Genomic DNA, 19727 nt, shown 5'->3' on the forward strand with positions numbered 1-19727 from the left:
TGTTGAGGACAGACTCCAGGACACAGAGTCTATGTCAGTCACCTGCACAAATGTTGAGATGGCCCCTCCCTGTTCCCACGGTGGACGAAAGGTTCCTCTCCCCTTGTCTAGTCTTCCTCCTCCATTTTAATGAGTCTATATGAATATTGTTTACAACCCAATTTACCTCCATAACTTTAACAGCTCAAAAAGCTATTCATAGGGCTTCCCTGGTGGCGCAGTGGTTGACAGTCCGCCTGCCGATGCAGGGGACGCGGGTTCGTGCCCCGGTCCGGGAAGATCCCACATGCCGTGGAGCGGCTGGGCCCGTGAGCCATGGTCGCTGAGCCTGCGCGTCCAGAGCCTGTGCTCCGCAACGGGAGAGGCCACAACAGTGACAGGCCCGCGTACCGCAAAAAAAAAAAAAAAAAGCTATTCATAATAAGTGGCACATTGCAGGGAGGATATTATAGACTAAGTGATTCCCCATTTCCATATCATCATATTTTCTAATCTCACTTATTTTTTGTGAGGCTCAGCAATAGCTATAAAAGTTTTAAAAAGTCAAGTCCAGTTTTATGTTCTCTCTCTCTTGCGGGTTTTTAATTGTGTTTTCTTTCTAATCTCAGTTCTATGTGAATTTATATCTTTAGTTACTAAAAAAACATTAACTAAGGCTCCTTTTCCATTTTTCAATTGTAAAATACACAGATGAGCTCCCCCAGATCCTTTATAGTTTATAGGATTAAGAGCTCATAAAGCAGCTCTACTTTTATTACTGTATTTGATGATTTTGTCAGGTAGGTTTTGTTTTCATGTCCAATCTACAGATTAGAAAACTGAGGCCCAGAGAAGTTAAGTGACTTGCTCTAGGCTGCTCAGCTAGTAATCAGGGAGCTACTTATCTCTGCTGCTGTCTCCAAACTCCAATCTCCTTCCATGACTTTACCTTGCTGGAGATCACTTCCCAAGCATACTTGGTGTCCTACAGTGGCTTAAGGATCGCTTTTTGTTGGAATTAATTATCAGACCATAACTAGACATTCAGCAAATATTATTTTGTAACTCCATTTGTAATCCCGTTTTACAAACAAGGATCCCCTTGGCTTTCCGTCACCAAATTGTACTGCTGAATTGTATTCTATTTAAACTGATTTACAATAATGCATGAAAATATCTGACTGAAAATGTTATTTCGTGCATGACAGTTCCAATAATCCTTTCTTACTCAGTTGAGAATTACATCTGAAACTTTATAAATCAATTTAGGTTGGTACCCTAGTGCTTCACATGAGAATAATGTAATAGTCAGTACTGAGCCCTATCCTCAAATCATCTACGAGGTTCTAGTGTTAAATCTCTTTAAAAAAAATCCGTTACTTAGAAAAGAGCTGTAGAAATTGAATTGGCCCTAAATATAGGATCCCTGATTAGCCTGAAGATTTTGTTCTGGTATCTTTCCTTAATAAAATGAGATATGGAGATTTTTTTCTTTTTTTTTTGGAGGGGGTACAGTGGGATATGACTGGTTACTCACCAAAGGACCTCATCTGTTATTGGCAAAACCTACCTGAGACCACCAGTATTTGATAACCATCTCATAAAGACGCTGCTTTTCTGCAGAACCACAGGTAGTCAACCTAAGTAACCTAAGCTTGTTTTTAGAAGCAATTTAAAACTTGCTTTATTTAATAGCAAAGAGAGTACTAAAATGAGATGACACTTCCATTAACCTACATTTCAGTTTTCAAGAAGGCTTGAGGTTTTGCAAAATATCGTGAATGGGAAATCTGTCCCTAAAGAATGTAACGATTCAAGCAGGCGTGTTCATTCATTCGTTATCCATTCATTTATCTAACTCGACCTGGGGTCAACTATGTGTCAAACCCAAGAGTACGAAGATGAGAAAGGCCCAGTGCCTGCCCCCAAGGAGCACACAATCTCCCTTGGGGAGACAGACCACTAACCATCATGGTATGGAGGCAGAAGGCAGAGAGCCTCACTGAAGCACAAAGGAGAACAGAGGAAGGGCCAATAATTCAGGAGGGGCAGGAGGGCAGAGAAAGGAGCCATCTGAAAGGCTTCCTCAAAGGGAGGTGAGTGAGGGTCGGTCCCCGTGGAGGATGTCCCAGAGAGAGGAAACTACCTTTGCAAAGGCCTGAAGGCAGCAACATTCATGGTCAGGATGGCTGTGTTGAAGGGAGAGTAGAGAAGTGGCTACTGATAAAGGTGGAAATGTAAACAGGGTCAGCTCACACAGAGGATGGATGTCACACTCCTAAGGAGATCAAACTTTGACTTCAAGGATATTTCCAATTTAAATCCTTTCAGTTATAGTCCAATAATATAGAGATACTTTAAAAGAGTCACAAAGAGTGTCAACTGTAAATTTCAGTTGTCTTGGATATGAGAGACCTTAAGTTAAGCTGCATGAGGACAGAAATGATTCTCTCACCCAAGCACCTCTTCCTTTCCAATTCATCCAACAGTGGACCCACTAGAGATAACTGATGAACTCAATTCACTGCAAGACTTTTACTGAGTATTTAATTCCCCACAGTGCTTGACTAGCTAGTGTATAAAAACACCATACGGATCTGTTCTCACATCTCTAAAAGCTTATAATTTATAACTTAAGACATAACAGTTATTATTCTTAATTTTCAGAACTAAAATGTCATTGCTGTGTGACAGATTGGGAAACAAACTAATCATAAAAAGGCCATAAAAGCTAATCACTAAAGGAAATAAAAGTACGAAAATAAATCAATGTAAAATTACAAATGATCAGAATTTTCCGTTGTTTATTATGATTTATTTTATTGAGCTGAGAAATCTATTAACCTTTTGATACGGGAAGATGGAATTTACTAACTGAGTTAGAGGAGCTTTACTTCCATTGTCATGCAGATGGATAATATTTACAACTTAAACATCACCCTCTTTCAAAACGATGCCAACATTTTGATAAGTTACTGAAGTGCAATGGCAAAAACACCATCTCCTGTTACTCTTCGTACGTGTACGTGACACTGGTCATGACAAGTGGATGAATGTGGCGCCTGAGCCCATGCACGGAGCATTCACACTGAACCTCTGTGGTCTGTGAGATCACGGATCAGCCTCCTTCCCCATTTTGGCTCGAGGCCACCTCTGTTTTGAATAAGACACTCTATCTGCTTGAGCCTACCATATTGGTCTGTCCACTGGCCATGTTTTGCAGGGAATCAATTACTATGACTGATTCTTTAAAGTGCTTTTCCTTCCCATAACCCAACTTTAGGAGCTGTTCAACCCATCCATCAACAGATATTTGGAAAGGGGCCAATATTTGGTCAGCACTGTGGTGCCGGACCCAGCTTCTCAAACTGGGAACACACAGTCTCACCCGAGTGTATGACTGTGAGTCACAGAGAACACGAAGCCACAATGTAAAAGGGCCCAGACTTCTGCCACTGTTTGCTCAATGGTCGATAAGTGAAAACAGTTCTGTATTAACATAATATATGGAATATATTACGGAATACAATGGATAAAAAAATTGCATCCATTTTTAAGATCACACAGAAGACTCCAAAGAAATTATATGTGGAAGTTGGTTTTGACCATGTCCCAAAGTAGCAAGTTTGTTCTTCTGTGCCCTGGGGTTATTTTAGTGGAAAACTCTGGGAAGCAGTAATACAGTGGAAAGAGCATGAGCTTTAGAACCAGACAGAGCTGAGTTTGAATCCTTGCTCTTTCATATTCCCTGAGACTCTGACTTTGACCAAACCACTTTATCTCAAGCTTCTGTGTCCTCATCAAACAGAAAAGTTATTTAATATGAAGATCTATAAAATAAGTAGTACAGCAGCTGGCAAAGCTGGGGGAGGTTTTAAAAATATACCATAAGTCATGTTCCTGCTTAATTCCTTTCAACGGCTACTTTTGCCCTTTGAATAAAACCCTACATGTTTCTGTCTCAGCTTCTAAACCTTCTGGGGCACAGACCCCCTTTGGCAGTCTGGTGAAGCCTCGGGGGTCCCTCTCAGAATAATGTTTAAATAAAACATACACGATTACAGAGGAAACCACTCATATTGAAATAACATTAAAATATTAATAAAAAATTTTATGCTACAGTAATGTACGTGCTTCTCTGTCAATATCAAATAACACAACATAGCGGCAGGTTCTGTAATTACAGTAATTTTGAAGTAGTGATGAACAAACAGCTCTTCAGGATATCTGCAACAAATGTAATTTGATATGAAGACACCTGTGATTTCTAGTTGTGAAAGTCACAGGTATTCCTGCTACTCCTGTGGGTTGTTTTTCTCCCTTGCCTAGATTCATGATTGAAGGAAATGCTAAATTTCATTTAGATACGAGTAAAGATGAAAATTCATGTTTGTTTTCATCCAAGTTTGTGAAACCCTGGCTTCCACCCCTGGATGCTGTGGAGGTTGAGGAGACAGGTGAAGAGTCAGTATTCTACCAATTCCGGTTCCCGGCGTACTCTCTGCCCTCATCTCCCATCACCATCCCTCTGCCTACCACACTCTGGCCACACTGGCCACTCAACCACTAGCTCTTCAAACACGATGAACTTCAGTCTTCCTCAGGCACCTGCTTTTGCTTATCTACCTGGAATGCTCTGTCCTTGGATCACTGCATGGTGTTTCTTTCCTGTTTTCTCTATCTCAGCTCAAATATCACCTCCTCTGAGAGGGCTGCCCCAATCAACCCCATCTAAAGTAGCCACCTGCCCGTGCCGCCCTGCTGTATTTTCCTCATCGTAGACATCACTATATGAAATGATCGTGTTCATTTATATGTTCTTGTGTTTACTTTCTGTTTCCCTGCCTTAGAAAACAAGCTCCATGGGAGCAGGAACCTCATCTACATGTTCAGTGCCACATCGTCAGCATCCAGACAGTGTTTGGGACAAAACAGGAGTCTGCTACATCTTGGCTAAAGGAAAGAAAAATTACTGAGGATTCCAGTAATGTTACTTCTCTCATCCTTCACTCAGGGTTTTAGGCACTGTGGGGATACAAAGAGATGAAAGACAACCTATGGCCCCCAAGTAGTTAGCCTAATGGAGGTGGGAGGTGGCCCTGTGGAAGGCTGGAGTGAGTTCCAGGTGAGGCTCTCTCACTTTGCTGTGTGACCATGGACGAACCCCTTCCAGGGCCTCAGCTCCCCTGGTGCCAGATGAATGGCTTGGACAAATTTAACTCCCTGGTCTCATGGGGTCTACAGTGTATGATCATTTAAGAGCTAACAGTGCAAGGGAGCATATATGGCAAGGGAGGGGTTGTGACCCTAAGCGGAGAAAATTCACAGAGGAGGACAAGACTTGGAACGGCTCTGAAGTGCACTCAGCCTCCAACGAATAATGAGGAGGGGGGATTTTCAGAGTCATGAGCCCTCAGTGTTGAAAGAAACTGTAAAGGCTACCCAGCACGACCACTAGGGAATGCTTTGGATATCTCTACGAGGCTGTTTCTGGAGATGTAGCATAATACCCCCGCTCTTAGATGGAACCCAGCATGGTGGCTAAGAGTATGAACTGTAGAATAGCACTGCTGGGCTCAGATCCCAGCTCTGTTGCTTCCTAGCTATGTGACCTCAGGCAAAGTACTTACCTTCTCTGTGTCTCAATTCCATCCTCTGTAAAATGAAATTAACTACATGGCATTATAGTCAAGACTAAATGAGAAAATGAATATAATATGCATAACACCCATTTAGTAAATGCTACTTATGATTCTGTGGAATGGTTTTCTCGTGTGTCAAGCTTACTATGTATTCTCCCAAACCATTTTTCCCTTCTTCCATTATAATTGAGTTTTTACTAGCTAGAGACTACATTATCCAGTTTGGAGTATCTGCAAGCCAATATTTAACTATATCTTACCTTTTCCTTGACATTCACATGAGTATTGAGTTCAGCCATCTTGCTTCTAGTGGAATAAGCCCTACCAAGAAGGGGAAAAAAAAATGATTAACTTTAAAGTTTTAAAATTGATTTCTCAATGTGTTATTTTTATGCTCTCTTCCAATATAGTAAACAATTTCATTCAGCCATAATCATAAATACCAATTTAGAATATAAAAATACTTTCAAGCTAAGCACTTGTCTTAGATACGCTCTAAAAGCATGTTATGATAACTCCAGACGACAATGTAAAATATTTTATTCATACTGTACCAACATGGAAAATGACAAACACAGATGGGTATGCACCTAAACTGTGTTTCTTATTATGTAAAAGAAAGGTGGTCAAAAACGGTGAGAGGAGGAAAAGTGTACCTATTTTAACTAAGCATTGTCATCACAATCTTTACTGTTCCAATGTTCTTTTTAGTCTCTAGTCAATATAGCAAACACTGATTGAGAATTTCCTGCACGTATGTAACTACACCAAAACACTCCAGGAAGAAACAAGAGAAAGGTTCCAGATTAAAACATAAGAAACACATAATAGTTTTTAAACTTGCGTTTTCACTTATCAATATATGAACATTCTTCCAGATCAACACATATATACCTGTATCATGTTTTTAATGACCATAAATTCATGATCTGTAGTCTCAAATGTACTCTTAAAACTGCCCATAACCCTTCTGTTTTCCTAAATTCTTTAGGTTTTCGGCCTTTGGTGTCCAATCTTCTTTGAAAAGTTGCCCACTATGAGAAGATCTGTATTCTTAATATCAAGCTGTGGTGTTTTTCTTCTTCTCATACGGTCTAAATCTTTTACCATTATTATAGAAGCTACATCTTAAGGCTTTAATAGTTTCAATCTCTTTTTGAAATAGGGCATAACTGACTTACAATGGGCAAACAGATTGGTTCAGAAGTTAGCAGCTAGACAGGCCGAGATATCAATATATTACCTATTTGCATGTTTAATGCTTTTTGTCAATCAGGAACCACTGAAACTCTTTCTTGTATCCTTTTTGACTTTGGCTACAAAGAGTGTATCTAGAATTGATAACATTTCAGGGATAACTTGCAAAAATTCTCTGATTTCTCCCCACCAAAACTTCTTTTAAGCCTAGGTCTTAAATAAAGCATAAATTCAGATCCATTACCTTTTGTTGATTTAGGATGAAAGCTTGGCAATATGTAATCTTAACTCTATTACCACTCAAATAGGAATCCATATACTATTATCTACTATATTATTAAATATTAGAAACAGTAAAATTTTATTTTTACAAGTTTCCAAATGACATTGCCACTGATACATGCATTTGGGCACGGTGGCAGGGGAGACGCTGCATACTCAATCCCCAGTAAGACAGCTCCTTCCCATATACTCTGCAAAGAGTGCCCATCCCACTGGATACACCTTCCATTTAAATAACGCTTCCCAATGGTAAATGCTATATCCTCTGCCTTGGCATAAGGGAGAAAGTATATAATGCTAGCTGGCAAATAATGTCTGAATTTCATTCTCACTATTCTTGCCCCTGAGAGTTACTAGTAAAAGACATTAGGATTATTTTCTGATTATCCATAACAGTGAATAGAGATGGTATGTGAAGTATAAGCACAAATAATCAGGTGTTTTTGTTTACAAGCCATAGATGTGAAACCTTTGACCAGTCATCACAATGCCTGCAAGATAGTCTATAAGCATGATATCTGAAGACATTTGAATGGTTGATTTTCTTATTCAAATGGAAGTTCTGGCATTATGTATACATACACTGCGTATACATAGATTTTTCTATATGTGATAGTGTATGTATGTATGTGAGAGAATGAGGATGGGGAAGACAGAGAAAAGAGACACAGCCTGCAGCTATGGAGTGAGGAAGGCTCAAAGGAGACAGCAGCACTTGGGGCAATTTGTTAAGATGGATCTGAGCCACAATTCCTCTCATTAGACTGGATTAGCTATATCTTCCGGACACATCTACTCCTGCCATTATACATGTGTGAAATCTGACAGAAAAAGCGTTTTGTTTTTGTTTTGCTTTGATGTCTAGGATTTGGGTGTGCAGCATTTTCTAAAGCTGGAGTGTTATAATCTATAGAGAAATCAGGGAGGAATTCCACAGAGGACAGAAAATTTCTGAGATCTGAGTAAGTGGCAGTACTGAATGGTGAGCTAGATTCATAGGAATATATATATTTCCTTGGCAATTCCCTTTCTCATTGCTTCGGCGTCTAAGTCAAGGAAGACTCTTCTTTGGTTGTGATGCCAGTAAGATTGATTACAATATTATTTTTATTGTGGAAGGAAAAGGCTGGCTGTGAGAGTAGAATGGGGCTATTACAGGTTCCTCAGATGGGAAGCTAAGATAAAAATAATTTGTAAGGAGCTCTTCTTTGTCCATTTTACTCTTTATTTTCCCCCCTGTGTGCTATCTCTACAGGCAGTTCCTTCCAGCTGGATTCCTATGGCCTTTGCACATCAAGGCTTTCCATTGGCTAGTATGTAACAGAGAGATTGGGAAATCAGCTACAGCTCCAGTTATGGAAACTAAATGAAAGATTTCAATATAAATAGAAAATAAATCTGATTTGCCTTAAGAATTAAGAATTTAAGTGGCTAGATAGTTACATTGGGTTCTATTGATAAGGACAAACAACGGGGACAAGGTTGACCTTCAGTGTCAAAGGCCCTTCCTGAGTGTCCACACCTCAGATTGGCACTAGCCCTTCCAGAATATTCAGAAGCACACCTCGCCCTGGCATGGCATCACATGCCCATTACCTTTCCTCTGGTTCCCTCGCCCCTAGGAAAATGAAACTGTGCTGTGCCCCTATTCTTCTGGGATTCTGTTCTCTGCTATGAACTATATCGGGACAGCCAGATCCACTTAATCTGAATCTCAACTGTTTAACTTAAATAGTTAAGGAACTAAAAAAAAAAAAAAAAATAGTTAAGGAACTTTTCCTTTAAGAAACAATATATTGTCACCTCCTCCTAAATGACAGGCCCAGAGTTCAGCAACTTGAAACTCCATCCCTCAAAGCTGCAGACCCCCTGGGTTAACCCGAGAAGCCTTTGATGCTGTGAGTAAGTTGACATGTTTGGGGCCAACGGACCTCCTATTTCCTTCCCATCACGCTTGGTCACCATGCTTGATGGTCTATCTCTAACATAGCTTGATCTCGAGAGCTTTTAAGTCCATAAGAAAGGTACAACGATCTCTGACTTCTTGGGGGAGAACCTGTTTCTAATTCCTATTATCACTACAATTGTTCTTAGAACAGACCAATTACTGGGGCCTAACTATTCAAATCCACACATACATGTCCCATGCATATAAATAATCAATAGAAAATGAAGACAGACAGAAATACAAGTCCTGATATTGGTGCAACATTTTAATAGCTTAGGTATTGTTTGAAATGTTTTCCCTATAATTACATCTCAGCTTTCAGTAATAACATTACAAATATACATATACATCATCTAAGTTTTACATATATCCTAGAGAAAAATAAAGATCAAGGAAACTGTTGACTGAAATTTTATTTAGGAAATCTCAGATTGATCTCTCACCTCAGTTTAGATATATGTTCCATAGTCAGAAACTTATTAGGAAAGATGTCAATCCCAAAGAAAAGCATTTCACCATTTATCTATCACCAATATATCATCTATACACATCTCCAGTGTAAAATTAATAATCCACAACTATAGTTACCATCAAACTGAACTTACTTATGCAAAGATCTTAATAGGTATTAATGCTAGTCAGAAAATCTATTAGTTTGTAAAAAAGAAATATTCTTTATGAAAAATACACCTGAATAGTGCAAATTCCAGCACATACATTTGTTTCAGTATTTCTAATTAATACAATTCAGAGAAGTTTAATATATACCACAATCTGATCAACTACCAAACTAGGAGTTTAAAAAAGATATGTATATGTTTATATTTCTCATGCAATCATAAAAACTACAAAAAGTTAAAACAGTATATTGAAATGCCAATTGCTTTCTGACTTACCAATCTCCGTTTTCGCTCCTGTTTCACCATGTAGACACTAATAAACTTTCACTTTTGTTTCTCTGAAACCTATTACTGCTCTTAGACTGACTTTCCTGTTCTCAGATGTCATATCGCTTTTCTTGAATGGCATTTAGAGAGCCAGAGGAAATACATAAGAAAAAATTTAAAATAATGATTTTCACAATTTTTTTCAAGGTCATTTATGCAAAGTTTTCCCATTATAAAAAAACATAAAAATAGAGAATGCCAGTTGGTATGGGGGGGGAGGTGGAGGCCAGAAAAAAGAAACTTCCTCGGGTCATTTTCTTGCAAAGTCAGATTTGAATGCGGCTGGTCTGAACCAGAATGTCCTGGGAGCGTAAAATACATCCTGGATTTCAAAGGCTTGCTACAGAAAAGGAATGTAAACTGTCTCAGTAGATTTTTATGTCAGTGGTGTGTTGAAATGATAATATTTGACATGTTGAGTTAAATAAAATATAACATTAAAATTAACTTCACCCATTTCTTTTTACTTTTTTAATGTTACTACTAGAAAATTTTAAATGGCCTATGTTGCTTACATCGTACTCCTACTGGAAACTGCTGTCCTAGAGCAGTGGCTCTTAAAGTGGGATTCCCAGAGAAGCAGCAACAGCAGCATCTGGGAACTTGTTAGAAATGTAAATTCTCTGCCCCTCTCCAGAAGGAGTGGATCAGGAAGCTCTGGGAGCGGGGCACAGCAGTCAGTGCTCTAACCCGCCCTCCAGGGCATTCAGACACACGCAAACCAAACTGTGAGAACCACTGCTTTATAGTCTCTGGCCTGGGAATATTAAGAATGGGCCACTTCCTTGATCCCAATCACCACACACAACAAACAGATTCTCCAGATGCCTAGATGGATAAATGGGTGGGGAGCTAGTTTCGTTAGGGAATGGTCTTTTCACCAACATATTAATAATAATAATAATATGGAGCACTTAGATTGTGCCAGGCACTCTGCTAAGTGCTTGACACATATTTATCCATTTAACCCTCATACCCCCCATAAAGTAGGAACTGTGATTATCTTCATTTCATACACGTGAAAGCTGAGGCACAGAGGTTCAGTAACCAACCCGGGTCCCACGGTAAGTGGCAGGGCCAGGACTCAACCCCAGGCAGTCTGAAGCTCTGGAGCCCAGAGCCATTGGGCTGATAGCACCTCAAAAGCATCATGAACAAGTCACGGGGCTCATTGTATACGAATTGCAGTAAGAACTCTGCAAGGAGAATAAAACCGGTCCCGGGTGCTGCCTTCTGCAGCCGGTCAGGCATGTGATGTATGCTCTGTACATTCGCAGGGCACACAGACTGCAGAGCAAAGCACTAAACTCTCACAGGAATGGGAGGGAATGTACCTGTTATAAAGAGATGGCTGTTTTCCTGCGGCTTCTACCTCAGATGAGAATGTTAGAAGCTTCATTTAGTGGGCCCTTGACCAACAAGCTGCTTTCCTGGTCCTACAACGTTGCCCAGAGGCTCCAGGACATTTCAGGGTCTAATGTTTAACTACTCCATCTTTCTAAGCTAAAGTAATTAAAGTGCCTGTGTATTTGATTTTGGTACAGCCTAGACAGTGTTGTGATCACATAGATCCTGAGACATTTTCTCATGGCTGCCTCAGAGAGGAAGAATCGGGACTGATCTTGTGGGGAGGAAGTCAGTTATGCGATGTGATTGGAGAAGCAGCAAAAAGCCTCTCCGTCAAAACAGAGCGTCCCACAGTCTCCCAGAGAGCCAGCTCCTAACCTGGGGAAACTTCTTAAGAGAGGTCTACATTTTTACTCAGCTTATGCATTACCACCACCTCTGGAAGAAGGTGCAATTTCACACATTAATTTATTTCATTCTCTACTGCCATCATTTGGCCCTTAGCAGAGAGAGGTGCTCTGAGAGAATGGGAAACAGGACAGGGAAATTTTGACAGAGAGCTTGGGGAAGCCTGCACATCTGTTTATGTGGGCCACCATTTGCCCTGACGGAACATCAGAGTAAAGGTTCTAGATTGTCAGAGTATAGCACGAGGGCCTCAGGTATTCAGTTGCAGAAAAAGAGATTGGAGTTGTAGGGGAAGAAAAATAAGTTTCCCTCTACCCTTTGAGTTCTTAGCTGGGACCCCTGTAATAAAAGATGAATACGTGAAAAACAAACAAATGTCTATTAACATGTATATCTCACATACACATGGGAGATACTCAGGGAAAAATGAAGAACTCCCCCGAGGTGGCCTAGAATTCAGGATTAAATACCATCTTAACAGGAAAAGCAGAGGGGAGGGTAAATGACTTTTAGGAAAGATGAATGGGTCCTTAGAAGAACAGATGGAGGTATGGTAGCTTGTGACAAAGTCTGCTGAGTGTGGTGTCCATTCTCTAGCCTCCCCTCCTGCGATGAAAGTCAACATCCTCCCTGGCTGGTGAAACTCCCGGGGAGGGAATTTATGACAACTGAGCTCCTTTTGGACGATCTGTCTTTAAGCAGAAAAGGGGAGTTCAGAGAAAGCCTCTTCCTGCATTTGCTGTTTTTCAAGTGCCCACACCTCACAATAATCAATATGCAAAAGAGGCATATTTGGGGTACCATGTCCTGAACCACCACTGCCGTATTTTGGGGTGGCATCTTCTCTAGCCTTCAGAGCACAGGACCTCTGTGGTCCTTTCCAGCTCTCAGGTACTCAAGTCTGTAAGGGCCCTGGAGGTGATGCAAGCCCTTAGTAGCCAGGGTAGCTGAAAGCTGAAAATTCACCTTAAAAATAAAATAAAATAAAAGACGTGGGTGCTGTCTCCCATGTACTAGGCTATTTCTCTGTAAAGATCACCTTTAAACTGGTCAAGGACTAACTGTCCAGTCCCCTAAGCACAGTCAAGGGCACTTACATGCCAACTGGAGAGGAAACAGTGCTCCCTCTATAAAACTGGGACTTTGCCTAAATGTATCAATAGCATCATATAGGTTTTCTGTTGCTTAACTCTTCCATTGCCTAATCTTCTCTCTCTTCCATTTTGTGTCCTCTTCCCTTTCACTCCTACCTTAGCTGTTCCTTACCTGGTCTTGTAATTACTGAGGTCTCTCATAATCTAAGTACTTTAGCTCTTTTTTCTGTGGTTTAATCCCCACAGTTTAATAAAGGTTCATGTGCAGTGCCTCGCTCCTCGGAGGAAAGTTGCCTTAATTATTGGGAATGAAGACACATAAACAATGAAACAGAGAATAGTGACTGAAATATGAATTTCATATAAAGACTCTTACCTAAACTTTTTTGTTTAATTTAAAGGGGGGAAAAAAATCTCAAGGTTGCATTTTTATTCAAAGACACTTCAGTGTTCTAAACCCACTGTTAGAACAACTTCACTGAAAAGCATTTTAAGGGCAAATGTCAGGAAAAAAAAATTTCACATTTAAAAGCCCTGTCTCTGCCCCTTTTGAAAAGCAGGGTTAGCCTTTGGTTTAGAAATGTCACTGCCTACTAAGTTCTTTGTGGGGGGAAGAAAGAAAATTGAATGTTTTCTTTAAACAGGTCATTAACAGTCAATACTGACTCGAAAAATCCTGCTTCCAGAGGCAGATAAAAGCTTCCAATCACTTAGGATATCACTTGAGCACATCTAGGGCAAGATGTGCTGATGCAAGCTTCAGACCTTTCTGAGAGAATATCTTGACTCAACAGCCCCGAGTGCTTGCGTAGGAAGCAGAGTCATCGGGACTGTGCGCCCTTGGACATGCTGCACACACAGTCGCCGGGAAGAGCACAACGCACGCTCTACGGCAGGCCCGGCTTTGCATTTTCCATTTTAGTACCGGCACACGCGTATGAATGAAGATTAACCATTTTTGCATAAAGTGCCAAACCACCTCCCCAAGGCAGCAGAATGCAAACGGGCGGAAAAGAGCAAAGGACAGCTAAAATAAACGTGCAGATCTCAGGCACCGCGAGCACAGTGGGGGGGGGGGGGGGGGGGCACAGGGGGAGGGCGCACGGCAGGCTCTATTAAGGCATTCATCTGCGGCCTGATTTCTCTATTTAATTTGAAATTATTTCATTGCATAGGTCTCTGACAGCTCGAGAATATAAATAAATGCCTTTTTCTAAAAGTGACCCGATGCTGGCTCCTGAAAGGCTCTGCTTCTGATTGCTGGGCTTTCAAGCAAACATGTGTTTCCATAGAGATGTGGGTGACCCGGGCCCGATGCAAGTACCCACTTGTATCAGCAATTCAATTATGCTCAGTTCTTTTAAGATGCGATGATGTCAGCTCAAGTCTTTAAAACAGGCCTATCCTCAGAGATGCCTCGGGAAAGGTGAAGTGGGCAGTGTTACAAGGTTCGGAAGAATAAATTCCACTCTCTCCAAGCACGCCATAATAGGCTCTCTCCCCACAGATCACACCGCCTTGCCCACCATCCCCTACTGCCGCCCGCAGAACAAATCCCAAACTCCAGAGGGGTTTAGACAAAAGACTAAGCACAGTTCTCCTTTACACCCCTGAGCACCAAACTACCTCACACCAACTCCCCAAATGTTGAAAAGGAAATACCACGCCTTCTCTTTCTTTTTTTCCTTTCCCCCAGCTCTTCAACCAGCGATGGCAATTCCTACACACAGGGCAATGTTTTTTATTAGTATGTGACAAACATTTACTAAACACCTACAATGTGCTGGGCTCTATGGGGAATGCTGGCAATGGTTACAAAATACCACTTATGCAACTCTTGCTGTATGCCCGGCACCTTCCATGTATGAACTCATTTAATTCTCATAAAGACCCTATGGAGTATGTCAGCCCTCATTTTATAGAAAAAGAAATGCCAGCATAGAGTCACACTGCCAGTAAGTGCCTGAGCTGAGATCTGAACTTGGACCTCCTGACTGCAGCGCTCCTGCCCCCAAAGGAGCTTAAACCCTCTGATGAAGACAGATATACAAGCAAAAACACAGAAAAGAGGAGGTGGGGAAGGAAATCAGCGTGTGGACTCTGGAAATTAGACTAAGAATTGACCTGGTTCAAGGCTCTGGGCAGAGCAATGCTGGTGCTGTGATCTGCCCAGCTGGCCAGTCTCACCCCAGAGACCGGGCTCCCCAAAGGGTTACAGGTGGGCTTGCCATTAGAGGGGGTGGGCTGGAAGTGGAGGCTGTATACTTTTTTAAAAGATTTTACAGCAAATTTTGAAGGAAAACACTGATATTCATCTCCAAAGAAAACATGCACTGTGGTTCTGCACTATAGCTCTGGCCTGGCAAAGAGAAATCCTGACAAAACCTGGCAAACAAAAGCTCTACGTTCACAGCCAACTCTGGGCAAGCGCGCTCATCTGTCATGGAATAAACACCTGGTAAAGGAAGCCACGGTCTCTCCTGAGGATATTCTGGTTTCAAAAACCTCTGTTCTAAGGAACTCACAATATTCCTTGTTCATTAAGTCAGAACCCTCCTAGTAAACATTTAATGGTTTTCTCAAAGTAGCAGAGAAAGTCAGGTCCCTCCTACTTCCTTGAAACGTCCGTCACCGGCACTGGCTGAATCAAAACGGTCTGTGATGTTCTAACTTACGGGCACTGGCGTTTGCTGGGAGAGCAGTGCTAGGGAACTGAGGCAGAAGAGAACTACAGGCAGCCAGCCCCTCTCACGCCTCCTCCCCCCACCCAGTACTACTGCTCCTAAGCCTTTCCAACAAAATCCACCGCGACTCACTTGGTAAGGTGCCCTGGTGTTCCAAATCAGGGCTTCCAGTGCATGGCCTGACTGCCTTTTCTCGACAGACAGAAAAGCCCTGTCCCTGAACTGGCCACCTTTATCAACTTGCTTAAGTCATCTCAACAGTGAGGCAGGTGGAGTCAGAGACTGGGGTAGGTAGCAGGATCCTGGGGGTGGCTGAGGCCACCTGAGGCTCGGAGAGACTCACCTACTTCGAAAATACTTGTTTCCTTTTTGCAAAACTGTCCTGTGCTTTTGCCTTCGGGCCTCTGGTAGCGAATGCCCAGCTCTTCATTCTTCTCCTCTTGGGGAACGCATAGCTGTAAGACTGAACTTGCGAACTTTACACAGACTGCCCGGAGGCTAAGAGACGGTATGGGCTGGGACCGCACCATCGTTCCAAAGGTCAGTTCCTGAGAATGGGCGTCAGCTAAGGGCTTCTAATCTTCCAGTGACAGCAGTACAGGCAGATCAATCAATTAGCAAACATTCCTAGCACTGCACCCTGAGCCTTTCTCTCTCCCCTCCCCATTCTAAAACCTGTTCCTGGTTCTAGACTTAACCAGAGGCATCTGCTGGCCAATTTTATGCTAAATGAATAAGGTACTACTGTGTCCAGGGGTATATACAGTTTATTAGGGGTCATGCCCTCACCCAAAGGAATGAAGTTTTCATGGTGAATTTCACCAGGGAAAAAGCTAGTGTGAGGAGCATGGGAGTGGGGATAACCACTGGGCAGCAGAATGGAGAAGGCCTGTCAGGCCTGCGCCACCTACAGGCACCTTAGCCCTATCTATGTTTGTTTGCTGGTTTGATACTTTAAAAAAATTAACTTGTGGGCTTCCCTGGTGGCGCAGCGGGTGAGAGTCCGCCTGCCGATGCAGGGGACATGGGTTCGTGCCCCGGTCCAGGAAGATCCCATGTGCCGCGTAGCCTGGGCCCGTGAGCCATGGCCGCTGAGCCTGCGCGTCCGGAGCCTGTGCTCCGCAACGGGAGGGGCCGCAACAGTGAGAGACCCACGTAATTAACTCGTAAATTCAACATGTTCTTAGAAAGGCACTATTTCTCTTTAGGGTCAGGCCTCTCACCCACCATCTTGCTCAACAGCCACAGGCAGTCACCCCGGGAGCTCCTATAGCCAGCCCTGTGGCAGAGACATCTGCATTAATTACTGTGCCTCTGTCACCACCACACAGGATCTTGGGCCCCCAAATGATCACAAACAGGAAACACTGCCCATTTCTGCTATTCAGATTCTTCCTTATCCCCTTATGATAGAAAATAAGTAATTACCATTTACCAAGTTTGAATCTCAACTCTGCCTCTTACTGGTTTGGGGATTTGAGCAAGTTATTCAACCTTTCTACATCTTCATTTCCTCACAGGTAAACTGAGAATGATTATAGTAACTACCTCATGGGATAGTAATTTGGATGAAATGAGTTCATATTTGTAAAGCAATTAATGTGTGCTATGAAATAAATAAAAATAAATAATCTCATTCGATTCCTCCATAGCTTATGTGGTTGCTTTCCCCTCCATCCTCATTTTGCAGGTGAGAAACTAAGGTGGAAGAAATTATGGTCATGCATCTAGCCAGTGATGGAACTGGCCCTTGAAACACAACCTTCTGACCACAAGTTGCCCTCATCTGGATACACCTTTCCCTCACCATGGACACTGCCACCTTAAGGGAAGCCTAGGGCAATTCTAGAGAGGTGTGGGTAGCAGTCCAAGGCTGAGGCCTGACTGCAGCACTGCTGAGAGGGATAGAGACTTCCAGGGCTCAGTGTCCACAGGGTCATTTGTTTATCATGTTCTTAAAGTTTCAGCACAGGCAAAAGTGAATCCAAGACTATAATACCTCTTCCTTGTAGAATGGCTCAGAAACCCATGCCAGGTCACGGTTTCCTGTCTTGTGGCTACCAGATGTGGTCAGTGCTCTAGTGACCAAGTTCACAGCTAAGGTACTTGTCTTTAGAAGACAATAAGCAGTTATAACATGGAAAGAACAAAGTTCAAATAAAGTCTTAGAGCTAATAACAGAACAGCCTAAAAATTACAAAATCTCCTTTCATATGTGCTGATCTCAGGTAATTGTATCAAGATGGATAAAAGAGAGAATTAACATGATTTTAATGCCCTTGAATTTATTCTAATGCAATCACAGATAATAAAACTCATTTTGACCGTTTTATGATATGGTCAAAATTCTAGAGGTCATATTCACTGCCTTAGTGAATTTTATTTCAACTTCTAACTATAATAAAAAAATAGAAATGTGTCACCTGAAATATATGCTGTTTTGGGGAAATTAATAACTGTTTTTAAAGTGCTTCAAATATATGAGATATTAATAGATTTAATGAATCACAAAAAGAATTTCTTCCTTTTAAAAAGCCTGTCTCTGATCAATTCCATTTCCCCTTTCCCTTTTCCAAAGTACCTAGGAGAGTGCCTTTGACCTTTTAAATGTTCAATAAAGACATGTGGGAAAAGAGGAGTGAATGTCCTCTCATTTTATTTTTCCTTTCTTGGTTTCAGTGAGTCTTCAATATATATATATTTTTTTTCAGTGCGCGGGCCTCTCACTGTTGTGGCCTCTCTGGCCTCTCCCGTTGCGGAGCACAGGCTCCGGACGCGCTGGCTCAGCGGCCACGGCTCACGGGCCCAGCCGCTCCGCGGCGTGTGGGATCTTCCCGGACCAGGGCACGAACCCGTGTCTCCTGCATCGGCAGGCGGACTCCCAACCACTGCGCCACCAGGGAAGCCCGAGTCTTCAATAATTTATTCCCCAGGTTTCAACATCTAGTACTGGAGTATCACTTTAAATGCCACCATTAAAACCAGCATTGTCAAATGCTGCTCTAGCCACATCGCTTTACACACCCTCCAATCCACTCCTTCTCCTCCTCCCCCCATATCTCCAACCCAGTAGTTTTTCAGTCATTCTCAGAGTCAAGGTCGAATCATGAGTGCTGAAGCCCTCTACATCTTCCTGTATTGGACCCCCCGTAGCCCATGTCTTTAACCAGGTAACATCCCCAACATCTCCTACTTATTTTATTTCTTAACTCAGAGCCTCGTATTCGGGATAATCAGGTCACTAGGCTAGCCCTCTAGTTCCCCTGCACCAAAGCGTATGCTCTGTCTAAAAGAGATAGGCCAAAAATTTATCTTTTCTGTGGAATATGACGGGAAAAAAGTGGTTTCCAACCCAATGCTAAACACATTTAACCACTAACCTCACCAATATATACCCTGTAACTCCACCTATAGATAGGGATTTTTATTGCTGTTGACACACTTATGCACTCTATGGGTTCTTTGTAAACCTTCTCACGACCTGTCTGCTTATCCCTTTAGTTTACAGCAATCAAAGGCCTGCCTTAAAGCATACACCTTGCTCTGAGTCCCAGCCTGACCTATGGCTCAACTCACATTGGGGGAAGTTTGGAAGGTACCAAAGGCTTATGATGGTCTATAAGCCATAGCAATATGTAGTTTAATCTCTTCCAAATCATTTTTCTAAAGATTGAATGAATCGAAACTAGTTTTTGTACAGTAGTTCAAATATTGTACAGGTCTCTCAATTAAATATAATACCATATATTATTTCCCTTTGGAAGACTTTCTGTTAGTCATCCAATCTCCTTTAAAGCAATTCTGAGGTGTAAATGTATTAGGTTTTGATCACTTGTCTGATGAAAAAGATCCATCTCTCACAGCCTTGACTCCATTTATACCCATTCTTGGCAGACCGACAGAGACAAGCAATCAGAGTTGTCTGGTTTCTTACACTAATGTTAAAAATTTCATTACCTAGCTATAGAACACGTCCTTTGAGTGTGCTTTCCATAGGTGGACACTGCATGTGCAGGGTTGTCCCTGTGGGAAATAAGACTCAATGCCTATTCTTGATGCGTGTATATTGTGGGGCATGGGGGATGTCAGAGCCAAGAGAAATAAGAATCTTAAATCATTCTGAAATGACTACAGCCATGTTTATAAAAGGGGCTTCTCGATGGGTGAGATGGTTTTAATTCAGGTGGGTTAATCAGAGA

General features: G+C 41.9%; 1 protein-coding gene across 5 annotated transcripts in view; it reads right to left on the reverse strand.

The window, feature by feature from the left end:
* The window catches only part of SPATS2L (spermatogenesis associated serine rich 2 like), a 167045-nt gene that overhangs the window by 77896 nt on the left and 69422 nt on the right, over positions 1-19727 (reverse strand). For 3 of the 5 annotated variants that reach the window (XM_082658591.1, XM_082658592.1, XM_082658588.1), the window contains exon 3: positions 5882-5942. In XM_082658591.1, the coding sequence (XP_082514717.1) occupies positions 5882-5920 (39 nt within the window). In that variant the 5' untranslated portion in view covers positions 5921-5942. Of the gene's footprint in view, positions 1-5881; positions 5943-9944; positions 9999-15871; positions 16003-19727 lie in introns of those variants that run through there. The other 2 variants (XM_082658589.1, XM_082658590.1) reach the window with 2 other exon arrangements.

The sequence above is a fragment of the Grampus griseus genome (genome assembly GCF_964374135.1).
Source record: "Grampus griseus genome assembly, chromosome: 7".
Classification (NCBI taxonomy): domain Eukaryota; kingdom Metazoa; phylum Chordata; class Mammalia; order Artiodactyla; family Delphinidae; genus Grampus; species Grampus griseus.